Source organism: Onthophagus taurus, chromosome 3 (assembly GCF_036711975.1).
Source record: "Onthophagus taurus isolate NC chromosome 3, IU_Otau_3.0, whole genome shotgun sequence".
NCBI classification, from domain to species: Eukaryota; Metazoa; Arthropoda; class Insecta; order Coleoptera; family Scarabaeidae; genus Onthophagus; species Onthophagus taurus.
Window position 1 is genome coordinate 16,886,565 of NC_091968.1, and position 15,673 is coordinate 16,902,237.

General features: G+C 33.5%; 1 protein-coding gene across 1 annotated transcript; it reads right to left on the bottom strand.

Annotated features, from left to right (window-relative positions):
• Positions 1-1,781: 1,781 nt before the first annotated feature.
• Positions 1,782-6,109, bottom strand: LOC111417704 (uncharacterized). The gene is made up of 2 exons (XM_023050063.2): positions 6,029-6,109; positions 1,782-5,973 (listed from the first exon to the last, which is right to left on the bottom strand). The coding sequence occupies exons 1-2, from the start codon at positions 6,104-6,106 to the stop codon at positions 5,044-5,046; spliced, it is 1,008 nt and encodes a 335-aa protein (XP_022905831.2). The 5' UTR covers positions 6,107-6,109; the 3' UTR covers positions 1,782-5,043.
• Positions 6,110-15,673: the final 9,564 nt, after the last annotated feature.

Below are 15,673 nucleotides of genomic sequence, written 5' to 3' on the forward strand. Positions count from 1 at the left end.
AAACTTGTTCTATAGTAACTAGTAGTACACGGGCTTCGGAGGCCCGGTTTATGCAAATACGGGGTGCCAACGGAACCGTTTTTTTTTCGATTGCTAATTACACTTGAATGTTTTTGAATCAAGTGTGTATTGAATAAACACGTGTTTAGAGCAGCGGTTCTCAAACTTATATCCTTGCGTACCACTAAGGCTATTTTAAAAATCAGGTAGTACCACTGAACAAAAAAAAACAATAATGATAATGCAAATATAAACTGTTTTGCGTACCACTTGAGAACTTCTCGCGTACCATCAGTGGTACGCGTACCATAGTTTGAGAACCACTGGTTTAGAGCATATCTAAATGCTCAAGCCAATTGAAATTATTTTAAGAAAATTATGTGCAACCAAAACCTCGCCAGGCCTGAGAGGATCGGCTAACGCATCCTAGGGTTAATTTATTATTTTAATTTAGTGAGATCCTTGCGCTTGATGCTTGCTCACTGTAATAGATACACCTGGAACGCCTGCTCAATGGACAAAAATTGGTCCTCTATGTTAGAACGGGCAAGCGGTAAATCGTGGTTATTCATCTTTGTTGCACTCATTGGTTGTAAAGGGAAAACTGTGTTTAAGCAATTAGTAAATATTTTTATTGTTTGTTTGAAGTAATTATATAGATTTTTAAATATATTTTAAGATACATAAATGTTCTATACCTTGGCCTCGATGAGTATTTCACATGAAGTCCACAACTGGAAAGTGAAACTGACTTGGTTTCAATGTCAGACCACAGGTGGATCACTTTTGGTCTAGGTATAAAAAAGATTGGGAAAAACCTGAAGCGAAACCCCAGGAACACTGATGTGAACAAGTTCAAGTCGGTGTTATCAGGGTGTTTGAGCGATATAAGGTTAATCCGACCCAATTCGAGCAGGGAATGCAATTTGAGTTTAAAAAAAATGTTCGTCGAAAAAAGAGAGGGACGTGGAGGAGATTCTGCGAAGAAGTCACATCTGAAAACGAACTCTCTCGTCTTAAAAGGGTTCTGGCCTCAGACCCGGACCGGCGAATAGGTTTATTGCAGAAGGATGACGGTTGCTAATGTTGCTATACCGACAACCTTTTGCAAAGTTTATACCTTCTAATGAATGTGCATATTTCAGGTTCGGTAGACTCTATAGTAGCTCATGGAGACACCAACCACACACCGACTGCAGAAGACTGGCTGTTAGCTGAGAAGATCTGCACGTAGGACAAAATGAGCTGGGCAATAAACTGCTTTTCACCTTTCAAAGCTTCTGGAGCTGATGGTATCGTACCCGCCCTGCTGCAGTGGGGATTGGAGGAATTGATGCCTCACTTAAGGAACATATTTCAGGGATGCCTGGCGTTTCTCTACATTCCCAGTTGTTGGGTTGGGTTGGTGAGGTTTTGGTTGAAACTACTTCCTTCCGAAGTCTTTTAGACCAATCAGCCTCTCCTCGTTTTTATTAAAAACCTTAGAGAGACTGTGTGATCGTTACATAACGGATGTCTATCTTGTCGATAGACCCTTAGATTCTAATCAACATGCGTACACCCAAGGCAAGTCCACACTGATAGCTCTTCACAGTGTGACCAGTTTTGTTGGGAGGGCGTTGGACTCCAAAGAGTCCGCCTTGGGAGTAATGGTAATAAAGAAATTACCATTACATTAAAAAATAAGAATGTATCTGAACTATAAGAAATAGATAATAATTATGTCATGATGATATTAGATTTCAATCAGTGGAAATGAGGCTGGTGTAATAAAAAGCGTGTTTTATAGTACAAAACAGTTTATTAGTAACAATTAAGTCAAGCTATCTAAATATTATAAAATAAAATAGTTTTGGTACGCTTTGTCGAAGCCCTGCTTTGTTACCCAAAATTTGTTGAGTCATTTTCTTCGAATCGGGATGTTTAAAAAGGTTTTTTGATAGCAATGGTATAAAATGGGAAGTCACTGCAAAGATCAGTTTAGCTTTGAATTTATCTTTGTCACACTGATTATTAATCATGAGTGATTTATATATTCTTTCGAAATATTCAATTATTTTATACACATTTGATGGTATGCAAAATTTTCCCTTTGACACAAATGTAGTGAATGTAGAAACTACATTAATGTTAAGAGCATAATTGTGTTCATTTGTGTTTTTCTCTAAAACAATATTTTGGCAATCTTGACAATTTGATTTCAACAGAAATTTTTTGATAATGAAGCCACTTATATAAAATAAAATATTTTTCTGTACTGAAGATAAACACACTCGGTCAACACATTGCATCATTTCAGTTAACTGTTCATCTTCAATGTTGTCTTCTCTTTGTACCTCAGAATTTTTTGATACCAAATCAAATATTGTAGTCACTTCGTCATCAAAATGTATACTGTTACCGTTAATTGCAGGCGTTACATTGTTGGAAAAAAGTAATTTTCTAAGAGCCCATTTAAATTCTAAACAGTTTGGATTATTGTTGCATCCCGTTCTTGCTCTAATACAGCAAAAAAATAGCTCAAGATGGTCTTGGGACGTCTTATACGTCAGAAAATATTTTAAGCTTTTAGACCCGTGTGAATGAGATCATATGTTAATTTTTCATAGCTGTATATATTAACAAACCTAAAGCAAACGTCTTTCGCATATGTTGAAGAAGAGTCTTATTTCCAATCTTCAATTGTTTTATATAGGTTTTGTTATCTAATGATAACGGAGATTTACTGTACTTTGCATAAACACATCTAGAATTCATCATATCAAAAATCCTCAGAAACTCAGTTGTTGCTTCACTATTAACAAAATCAGGATGACTAGATTTTCTCAAAAAGTCAATAGCATCTGCGACACTTGCACTTATAACTTGTGTTGCAAGTTTGACTTTCATTTTTTTAAACTTGTTTAAACTTTTGTAAACTTGTTTTTAAACTAAGTTTATAAGCCAATCTCAACCCTAGCATGCATAAACCGGGCCTCTCAGGCCCGGCGAGATTTTAGTTACTCATAATTTTCTTAAAATAATTTCAATCCGCTTGAGCATTTCGATATGCTCTAAACACGTCTTTATTCAACACACACTTGATTCAAAAACATTCAAGTGTAATTAGCAATCGAAAAAGAAAATCGTTTCCATTAGCACCCCATATTTGCATAAACCGGGGCTCCGAAGCCCGTGTACTACTAGTTACTATAGAACAAGTTTCAACTTGTTCATTACAGGTTGAGGGTTATTATAATTTGTCAAACACTGCTGCGCGGAATTGTGCGTATCAGTGGAAGTTAAAACGTGCATTACTGTTGGATGTATAAAAGTAGGTGCAGCTGTTTTTTCATTCAGTTGGAATAGAAGTTGGATTGAGTGAACTTGTGAGACACATATGATAATGGCGTCAAAAAGGAATGTGAAAAGCGTGAGATTTGGTGACCTCGGTTATGAAGAAATATTGGTGCAGTGGGGAGCTGAATGTGATGATCTGCCTTCTGAAGAACGCGATCTGTCAGAAGCAGAAAATGATGACACAGAAGATAGAAATTTCGAATTGGTTCCTGACGAGTATTCTGGATCCAGTTCTGATCATGGTGACGATAATTCAGAGGATGATGTTGATGATATTGGTAAGCCTTCAACGAGCGGTTACATTGCTCCAAGTGGTCTGGTATGGAGTTTGGAACCTCCAGCAAAAAATAAAATTCAACCACACAACATTATTCGGCGTGCGCCAGGACTAGCAAGGAAACTCCAGTTATTGTACAAGAAATTGTGAACTGTACTAATTTAGAGGGCAAACGTGTTTATGGAGCAAAAGGAAAAGCGTGGAAAGATGTAACTGTTGATGAATTTCTTGCATTCAGTGGTTTACTTATTCATGCGGGAGTTGACAGAAGCTAGGATGTTCCTGCGAGAATTATTTTGTGATGAATTTGCCAATCCTATATACCGAGCCACAATGTCCGTATTTCGCTTTGAAGAAATATGAACATTCGTCAGATTTGACGACAAGAGAACCCGGAATGCGCGTTTGGAAACTGATAAGTTAGCAATGGTGTCCTACATTTGGGATTTATTTATTCAGCAATGCAAAACCTGCGCCATACGTGATACTAATTTAACTATTGATGAACAACTCGTTGGGTTTAGAGGTAGATGCACATTCGTTCAATATATGCCAAGTAAACCGGCAAAATATGGACTTAAAATATTTTGGATGTGTGAATCTACGTCTGGTTATGCTTTGGATGGTTTAGTTTATGTTGGTCCACATAAAAACCTGGGGCTTGAAGTAGTACAAACTCTTGTGCGTGGCATTCATAATTCTGGTCGCAATCTCACGATAGACAATTTCTTCACTAGTGTTCCGCTAGCAACTTATCTGTTGGATAAAAATATTACTGTTGTGGGTACACTACGTCAGAATAAGCGTGACATTCCGAAAGAAATGAAAGCCTCAAAAGATCGTTTAGTCTACTCTTCATTGTTTTGTATTCAAAATAACGTATCCATGGTAAGTTACGCACGTAAAAAGAACAAATGCGTAATTTTACTAAGCACCATGCACCACGAGGCATCTATCAATGACGACGCTAAGAGGAAGCCTGAAATCATCTCTCATAATAATAAAACAAAGGGCGGTGTTGATATCATGGATCAAATGGTGTCGACATACACGTGCAAGAGGCAAAGTAAACGATGGCCAATAACATTTTTCTTCAACATCCTATCAACAAACCTATCATTTAAGTTTCTTAAGTGAACAATTCAATTTTTTAATATTAAACATTATGTAGATATGTTACATTGGGGGGTCATAACAATTTTAGAAAGGCTAAGGTGGGGCATGGCATAAAAAAAGTTGGGAAACACTGCTCTAGACCCAAACACAAAGAAATTTTGAATGTATCAAATAGCTACTCCCATAAAAAAATCAGTATTTTCTATTCACTCTGTTCTTAGCGTTACCCAGGTTGCACTACGAGGAAGTGAACAGAGACGCAACCCAAAAATCCAAATATTAATATCATAAATTGCTGAATTTTGATTATTTTAATCATCAGCATTATCTGATGGATACTCATCCACGATTTCTTCTGGATCCCGTTGCCTAGTCGGGTTGGTAGGGTCATACATCATTGCAGCAATGCGGTAAAATTCCTCTGCCTTTTCAACACCTTTTCCTTCACAAGTTTTGTGGAAAATATATTGTGCTAATTTTCCCGGGAGTTGATTCTCCATATGACGCGACGTAGATTCGGGATCCTTAAAAGTAATCGAATGGTTAACCTTTAAATCAACATACCCGTTCCTTTCTAAACAATTGTGGGCTTTCCAATAATTCGAAATAATAATAGTACCAGGCAGAATCCATTTTTGAATTATTGGTACTAGGGTATCCGCAGTCCTTTTCTCCACAATTTCCATAAACACGCGTCCTGTCTCGCCTTCATAACCGCCAAAAACCCATTTTCCTTCAACTGGGTGTCCTCGGTGAAATTTCCTTCTACCGAATTTACTCTCATCAATTTCAACAATGGAACCCGGACCACCTAGCTTTTCAGGGTACAGAAGATATTTATCCAACAGGACTTCTTTACAAAACGATGCCCAACCAGATGCAGTTGGCAAGGACATTTTTGTAATTTTCGCAATAAGTGTAAGGGGTGTCTTTTCTACCCACAAATATACAAAGCCTAAAATTTGTCTAATTTCTAATTTAGAATGTTCAAAAAAAGTATCTTTTCGCAACGCTACACTTTTAGCGCACTTCCGTTTTTTTTGTTTACGGATGGAAACACGTCCATTGCACGCCCAAGCGTAGCCATCAGGACCATTACTACGATGCTGCAAGACAAGTGGAGTTTCACATAGGGGACACTTGTACTCGCCTTCCTTGGGGATGAAACCCCATTCCCTCAGGCGGTTAACCAAAGCTTCTCCATTCAGAGCATGGATATGGAACATAGTCAATTTAGTGTTCTAAAAAAATAACAATTAATATCTACAATTATGGATCGAATAATATCCAACTTACCTCAGCCATTTTAAGAACATAAGTTAGTTCACTAAAGTTAAAGGTGGTTAAAGAACATAACATAGGGTACAGAAGCATAGGCACAGAATAACGAGAAGCACCAGAAGCACAGATCATAGAAAATAGCTTCGTTGAAATTGAATGCAACTCTCTAAACAAAAACTTCGTACTAAAAATGTAACGCATGTGGCGCCATCTGTTGGGGATATTTTGGAATTATTCAGCTAAGAACCGAACCATTAGAATACAGGTTGGATTGGGTTTATATTTTATATACAGAGTGAGTCAGAAAGAATGGAAAATCCGAATACCGGAGATACTAGACACCAAAATATGATGATTTAACGTAACATCTCTTATACAAATGTTAGTAGTTTTCGAGGCATAGGGTGTTGAAAGTTAAATTCATATTTCGAAATTTCTTGATAATTTTGAAGGTTTTTGTACTATTAACATAAAATTTGGTAGTTTTATGTTTTCGAGCATGAGAAATACGAATTTGAAACTTGTTTTGTTATTGCTCATAGAGGGCGCTAGATACACGCTGCTCGTTTGATAAATCAAATCATAAGTTTTTTGGCTCGACAGCTACGACCAATAAGAGCTGCAAATCACAAAGAGCATTCAATTTTACATAAAAAAGGTACTCTTATTGAAATGGGGTCATACACACTTATTAAATTTAGAGAAAATTTTTATGTCAAACGATATATGCAAGTATATGCATGAACACAAAGTAAAAGAAATATTTTGATCAATTTTATATTTTGCGTAATTTGAAGTGAAAAATAGCAAATATTCAAACGAAATAATTTCGCGGCTTTTCTGTGACGTAGGAACCGCACTGCCTAAAACAAGTTAAATTGTCCGCTAGATAGCACTTGCGGTGTGACAGTGTCAAAATAAAACCATGGATGTAATAGAGTGTCTTTATTACATCCATGAACAAAACATAATAAACATAACCTACAAACACTCTATCTCTTTTCAATACAACCTAAATGACGTTCATCTCTTTCTCGCATTTGAGCGGGTAGCAGGGGACGTAAAAGTGAGAATCGTACGTCATCAACGCGGGAATTTTAAAAGCGCAAATGGGTATATAAATTTTCAATAATTTTTTTAACAATGACTTTGTTCGAAAATATTAAAAAAAAAAAATAACGGTAACTATATTTTTATATAAACTTTCAGAAAATATAATAAAAAAAAAATCGTGTATGACCCCATTGTCTAAGTCTATCGGTTTTCGAATTATTTACTTTTAAATGTTTAAATGTATTTTTTCTTCTAAAATATTTATTTTTTAACATAAGCAAAGTTGGGTTATTTTTCCGCTTATGTTTCGACAATTGCCCGTTAATTGTCAACATTTATCTAATTTCCGTGTGCAATAATCATTTTTACCAACAATAAAGTTATTACCAATTTGAAAATGCCACGACATAATGAGTTTTTTAATAGTGAGAAATCCATACTTAAGTCCACTGGATTTTTGAAAATGGTCACAATATTCTATTGTTATAAATTAATTGTTATTGTTATCGATTATTATCGTTACTAATTGCTATAGTTACTGTGTGTTATTGATTTTAAATGTTAACCTTAAAATTACTTTGAAACAAATTTTTTTTTATTATTGAGATCCTAAAAACATTCTTTTTACGACAGTATTTTGTTTTCATTTCTTTCCCCATCAAAAATCAACCTAACATTTTAATCTAGTAGCGCATAAATGTTTTACACTCGATGTTATTTTTGTCCAAATAAATAAATAAGTAGATGTTTATTACAAAATAAAGTTTAATTGTTTCTTTTGTGTCTAGCGCTACTTGATATTTGGATAAAAATAACATCCAGTGTAAAACATTCATGCGCTACTAGATTAAAATGTGTGCTTTTTGATGGGGAAAAAAATGATTTTTTAAGAAAAACAAAATACTATCGTATAAAGAATGTTTTTAGGATCTCAAAAATAAAAAAAAATTTTGACATTCCATTTAAAAAAAAAAGTTGACAGTCGCCATTTTGAAATAATTCGTCCAATTGAAAATGTGATATCACCATCGTGTAGAGAATGTTCTAAAACATATTACTGCCAAATATTTTGAAAGTAGCACCCATAGTGTGGCTAAAAGAAATAAGGCGCTTACTCTGAATCAGGCTGTATATACAATTTCTTTGGAAAAATCACTTTAAAATGACGTTTTCATCTGTCATTCTGAACAAACTTCAACTTTTAAAAGGTGAAATTAGCGGCAAATTTAAAAATATAACACGATTTGGAATCTATACTTTTTAAATTAAAAGAATGATACTGGTAATAATTGTTATTGCTGTCTCTCATCATTCCCACTATTAATAATAAAATTGTTAGTTTAATTAAATTATTTCAATATAGACGCTAATGCCATCTTAGTCCCAAGTTCTCCTATCAAAGATCCCTGGGGCTGCCACAGATTACTCAAGGTTTATATACAGTGTGTCCCCGGATTGTGTCCCCGTAAGATATAATTGACGATAAATTTTTGAATTCAAATTCTATCTTTTGCAATTAAAGTCTGGATGTCATAAAACGAAATATAGCCAAGTTTTACGTCAAATGTCCTCAAAGTACCAAAGTTAACGCAAGAAGTTTGTTACCCGTTGCAGGTAAAGTGGTCTTTCTGAGCAATGTACAACAAAAGTTGATTAAGATAAAATGTTTGTTATGTTAAATTATAGCGATATGCAGAATTTTATTAATTTAGGATATAAAAGCAAAATGCAGATTTTTAAATCATAAGATTAACAAAACATTTTCGATCTAAACTAAATTAACATAAAGCTTATTCAATGATACCACCACCAACACTAACACATAATTCAGCCCTTTTCCGACATTGTTTATAACTTTTTCTAATACGGTCCAACGGAATTTCTCTAATAACTGTTTCAATTTTTGTTTTAAACGGTCTAAATTGTTATTAACATTTTCAGTGTACACTTTTTGTTTTACATAACCCCAAAAATAAAAATCCATAATAGATAAATCCGGACTTCTTGGCGGCTATGGTTGCGGACCATATCTAACAATCCATTTTTTTCTACCAAATAACGTATTTAAATAATTTCTAATTAAAATGGTGGAATGTGGGCCGCAACCATCTTGTTGGAAATATAATTTATTACGTTTTTCTAAATCCACGCCGTGAAGATAATTAAACAAACAGTTTTCAAGTATTGCCAAATATCACAAAACAGCACACATTCACTTTCTGGGAATACTTGTGTTTACAAGCTATGCGATAATGTGGATTAGTCTTTGAGCAGAATCGACAATTTTGTGATGTAACCACACCATTAGTGGTGAACGATGCTTCGTCCGAAAATATTATGTTTTTTAAAAAAGTTCTGTCTTTCAAAATTTTGTACCCAAGCCACAAACAATAATCTAAACGTTTTGCTTCATCACCTAATTCGATAGTATGGTTAAATTTTGGTTTATATTTTATTTTCTCGATAAATTCTTTGTAAATGGGATCTACTTATACCGACTTGAACTGCCCTTTTTCTTAACGACACCTTACCGTAATCCATTGCGTTCGTTACTGCAACAATCGACTCCGCATCATGTTCATCTAAAAGCTTTTTTTCCTTCCTTTTATTTTCCACATTGCCCGTTTCCGAAAATTTTTTAACAACTCTCTTAATTGTTTTTTTATCTACTAAAAATCCAAATTTTTCCTCAAATTGCCATAGCACTACACTATAAATATTTTATGTTGTAATGTAAACATGATCAATTAATATTTGACAATAGGCTAAAGCTAAGCTATCAAATGATAATTGTTAGTTCACTCAGATCATTTGTTTTTATTGTAAAACGGAATATTAGAAAAAATTTTTCAAGAAAAACTCATTTTTTCTTTTATATGCTAAATTAATAAAATTCGGCATATTGCTCAGAAAGACCACTTTACCTGCAACGGTTAACAAACTTCTTGCGTTAACTTTGGTACTTTGAGGACATTTGACGTAAAACTTGGTTATATTTCGTTTTATGACATCCAGACATTAATTGCAAAAGATGGAATTTGAATTCAAAAATTTATCGTCAATTATACCTTATGGGGACACAATCCGGGGACACACTGTATAAGAGGTTGTCTAGATTCGTACGCAACCATACTGCGCATTACGTCACATGTGGAAAATAATACCGCCAAGCAATTCAAATTAAACAAATGCACGAAGCACCACATGGCCATGAGGTGACGAAACACTCCTGCTCTTGCCCCTCGCCCACAAACTAAATCAAAGTATTGCAGCATAGGTACTTAGACAACCTTTAATATATAAACCTTGCAGATTACTCGGTGAACCAACGGTAAGGTTTATAGAACATAAGGTTACCTCATTCCCTATGCCTCTGTAGTATCGATTATTACCCCGCAAATTGACGTCACTGGTTCGATACAGTCAGAATAAAAGATAACCTATACGTGCCTATACTGTGGTACAGTCTATATAAAATATTTAAATCTCGCATCGTGTTGTGTTGTTCATAGAACCAGCTACGTCACTGACCCACCTTGCCTCTCAGAGGAGGAGAATCGGTATTGGGTAACCTTATGTTCTATAGACCTTGAACCCAAGGTTTATAGAACATAAGGTTACCTCATTCCCTATGCCTCTGTAGTATCGATTATTACCCCGCAAATTGACGTCACTGGTTCGATACAGTCAGAATAAAAGATAGCCTATACACGTGCCTATACTGTGGTACAGTCTATATAAAATATTTAAACCTCGCATCGTGTTGTGTTGTTCATAGAACCAGCTACGTCACTGACCCACCTTGCCTCTCAGAGGAGGAGAATCGGTATTGGGTAACCTTATGTTCTATAGACCTTGCCTTGAACCAACGGTTCTTTTAAAATAACCTCACATTTGCTTTAACGCTTATGCTTACAACCTGTGCGATTATTTTGTGTATTCATTTGCGATTTTAGCAATTGCGTTTTTCTTAGCGTTATTAATAAATAAATATTTAGTTTTTTAAAGAATATAATTATTAAATTAACGACTATTTAGGTATTAAATAAGAGATAAGAGATGGCGCTTTTATAAGCAAAGTTTCAAACCAACTTTTATATTGGTTCAAAATTCAAATTAATCTTAAGATAAACAATGATTTTTACGTTTTAATAAATAATATTAAGACTAATATTAGATAAACTAAATAAATGGCTGAAAAAGCAGCAAATTTTGCTTCTATATCCGAAGCGAACCTTAAATTTTTGAGGTTATAACACAGAATAACTGAGAATAACCAGAAGCGACACTGGTGCCCTTGTTTATAGATATACACAGTGTTTCATAATACAGAGTGTCCCATCGATTGTGATATCGGCTTTTTTGACGTCTAAATTTCAAGATAGAAACTCCAAATTCGATATGTATTAAGCTACTCTACTTGGCCAGGTGGTGATCATGTCAAAGAAATTTTTTATTGCACGGTTTGCGAATAATTTGCAAAAATGTTACAAATGACAAAATGTATGGTTTTATTTTTTAACGATTCTTATATCATATGATGTGATAGTCATAGTAAAGAAAAATGAAATAACAGTTATATTTATGGCACCATCGACCGAGACTACTACGCTTACTAGGAGCCGATCGTTTATTGCAAGTTAAGTAATAAACCAATAGACTAGGTGTGTAGTGATCGGTAATAATTTTAATATAATCTTTTTGTTGAAAAGATTAAAACAGTGCCGGCGCTAGCAAATGATGCGCCAGGGTGCGGGAACCGGAGTGGTTTGGAAATGAATTTTAATTAAAAAAAATATATAATCAAAGAAATATAAATAAACTTAAAAATGACTGGAATAATCATAATCCATACTTCAGCAAAAATTTAAGAATTATACTGGTGAAAAACCAAACTTAAGGGAATAGTCGGGAATACTTTGGTCAGAAGGTTAATTTGCAAGAAAAAGTCTGAAATTGCAATAGTTATAAACAGGAATTACTTTGTTCAAAGTCTACATGAAGTCTGAAATTACTGTTCAGAGAAAACAAAAAATTGATTATAAACCAAACATGATTTTTCATGGCAATACTTAAGAATATGAACAAGAAACCAATGGACTTGTCTTGTTATTGCACAGGACAGGAAATCACCAATACGGACACTTTGCCAATGCAGGATAAGCACAAAAGCAAAGTAACAGCTGCAGAAATGAGGTACCGGATGGTACAAGATCCGTATAGATAATAAGAGGCTCCCAAAAAGATGATGATAGACACGCAGAAAGAAGTAGCTGTCAGTATCAAGAACAAAACATACATAACGTTGGCAGAAGACTAAATACTGCTTCTAAAAAACTAAATACTGCTTTCTAAAGACTAGATACTGCTCTGGAAGATTAAATACTGCTTTCTGAAGACTAGATACTGCCGACAGGTCTAAACACAGCGCCTGGAACACTAAATACTGCTTTCTAAAATTGCTTTGTGGAGACTAAATACTGCTTTCTGAAGACTAACTACTGCTGACAGGCTAAATACTGCAAAAGAATGATAAGATATTGTTGGAGAAAACATTAAAAAGGCGCCGGCGCCCCCTTTTAAGCGGCGCCCGGGTGCAGTGCCCCCCTTGCACCCCCCAGTAGCGCCGCCTCTGGATTAAAAGATATGTTTACCGTTTTTACCTGGACAAAATTTGTACTTAATTTGTAGAAAATTAATCAACAATATTAATTGTAAACGAAGAAAAATATAAATAAATTGAATTTTGTACTTTTCTACTGGTTTATTCTTAAATTCGGTTTGACAAGTTTCGACTTACGTCATCCTCACAAGTGCTACAATACGTTATTGAGTAATATTAATTGATGTTATAAATAAAAATTAAAAGATAAACTTACTCTTTAATTCAAAAATCATAGTTTAAAACACGCACGTGCACTATCAACATTTGAAGAATTTCCAATATTTTCTGTCACAAATTATTGATGGATATACATTATAAATTATAATTTTGTATAAACATGATTAAAGTTTAAAATATTAACACATTAAAATTTGAGGGAAAAATAAAACGAACGGACGTTACAAGTAAATGAAGTAAAATGAATAATCTTGCAAGAATAATTCAACTTTTTGTTCGAAAACCAGATTTGAGAAAAATGAAAAATATGTATTGCGCATGTGCTTTTGTATAAGGAAAATATTACATAGAGTGTTTATATAAAACAAACTCTTAATGAGAAACGAGAACAATTAATGAATGTAAACTGATTTTATGTTTCATAAAGCTATTATTAAAAATTAAAAATACGTAACATTGCATGGTGAACAACTAGATCTCTTACAATTAAAAAGTGTTTATTCATTTAGAAATTTGGCAAAATAATAATTTTGGCAAATATATAAAATTTTAGGCGTTAAGTTTATTTTATATAATTATAAAATAAACGCGTAAAGGGTGGGGAGTTTGGATTTTAAATTGAGTTTTTAAAATATATTTAACAAAATAATTAGGTTGTAGGGAAAGGTGTAGACGGGAAGTGGGTATAGCCGCAAGGACCCCAAAATCTGCGACTAGTGTGTGCGGCTAGTTATACTAGTCCTCGTTATTTTGGGGAAAAAGGGTTTTGTAAACAGTTGTAAAGAGGTGGTTTAATATGAAAAATTTAGAGCTTTTTTGAATGAACGTTGGCTGGGATATGGGGTTTTAAAGAGCATGGTGAAATTTGCCAAAAAAAACTTAAAATCAAAATAACTCGAAAACGAAAGACGCTAGTACCAATAAGTTTTATGAAAGTCAACATATTTTTTTATGTACAATTAAAAGATGTAATAAAAACTATAGCATTCCATTTAAAATAACAAAGTTATGGTCTACTTCCGGTAGATCGGAAGTGGCAGCCATCTTGAAAATATTATAGATCGAAAGTTCCGAATGAACAACCCATGCTACCAAAATTTCAAACCTGTACGAATAGTGGAACCTAAAAAAGTTCTAACGAACCAGTTACGTGAGACATCTTGTATAGGAATCGTTATACAATAGTATACAAGTATACAACACTTAATCTGTATCTATGTATATGTAATACTCGTTTGAGTGCAGTAGACATTTACCGTTAAAAGCAAAGCTTCAAAGTGTTATTTTTTCCGTTACAGTTAAAAAAATATATCGGTACCGATTTTTATTCCAAATAACGGTTTTTTCTTTTCGGTTCAGTTCCGAGTGATAAATTTAAAAATTTTTCTGTCTGCTACTCTTTAGTACCGATTATTTTTAAAATTTAGTAACATATCCAAGGAACAACATACAAATACTCATTCCAAACTAACGAACATACTATAGTATGTATAATATACATACTATAGCAGCGTTTCACAACCTTTTTTGACCTGCGGACCTGTAGAATTTGTCCAAAAATTGCGCGGACCGGTCAACTATTTTGAACAAAAAATTTCAATAGGTATTAATGAACTACTATTATAATATTTTTATTATCATTTATTTACAACAGTACGTCAATATAAAAATAAGTATTTATTATAATTTATAAATAAATAAATCTTTAACAAAAAACAGAAAATTAAAAAAAAATCACATAATCATTGCATATAAACAAAATAAAAAATCAATCCTAAGTTTAGCAAAAAATTAAATATCTAATTTTTGTTTATTTGGCATTAATGTGACGATTGCTGCTGCTCCTTTTCAATTAACTTTTCAATTGTGAGCTCTAAATTAGTCAGGCTAAGTCGGAGTGGTGAAACAACCGAAAGCCGATTTCTAAACTTATTTTTTATAACAGTCATAGCTGAAAATCCAGTTTCACATAAATATGTTGTTGCGAAAGGGAGTAACATTTTCATCGCTTTTTCGTATAGAGATGGATATTCATTTCTCGTATTGACCCAAAATTTATCTAAAGACATCCTTGAAAAATTTCTTTTCAACATTATGTCTGAGCTAATCTCCAGGACGGACTCATATTCTCTGTGAGTTAAATTTAATTGACTATTGTCATATGTTATGAAAGGGTTTGTTATCCACAAATTTTTTTCATATTTGGTGTTGTCAGATGGAAAATATCTTTCGAAACTACTATTTAAAGATTGTAAGTGGTGTGCAATAATAATGTTTAATTTTGCTAGGTTTAAATCATGTTGTGAATTAACAAAATCATAATAATTATTGAATATATCAATATTATTACTATTTATTTTATTCAACCAAAAGTTAATTTTTTCTTAAACGCAGCTATTTTATTAAACAAATGAAACGCATTTATCGCAGTTCCTTGTAACCTTAAATTTAATTCATTGATATATGAAAATATATCGCTTAAATATGCGAGTTTTGCAACCCATTCTATATCGGATAAATGTACTTTTAAAGGATTCTTTTTGTCAATTAAAAATATTTCGACTTCCGTTCTTAACTCAAAAAGCCCAGTTAAAATCCTACCTCGCGAAAGCCACCTTACTTCTGTGTGCAGCAATAATTGTTCATATTCTGCACCAATCTCTTGACAAAATATTGCAAATAACCTACTATTCAAATCGCCTTTTTTATAAAATTTATAACTTTTATAGATTCCGCTAAAACCTCATTTAATTCGGTTGATAGAC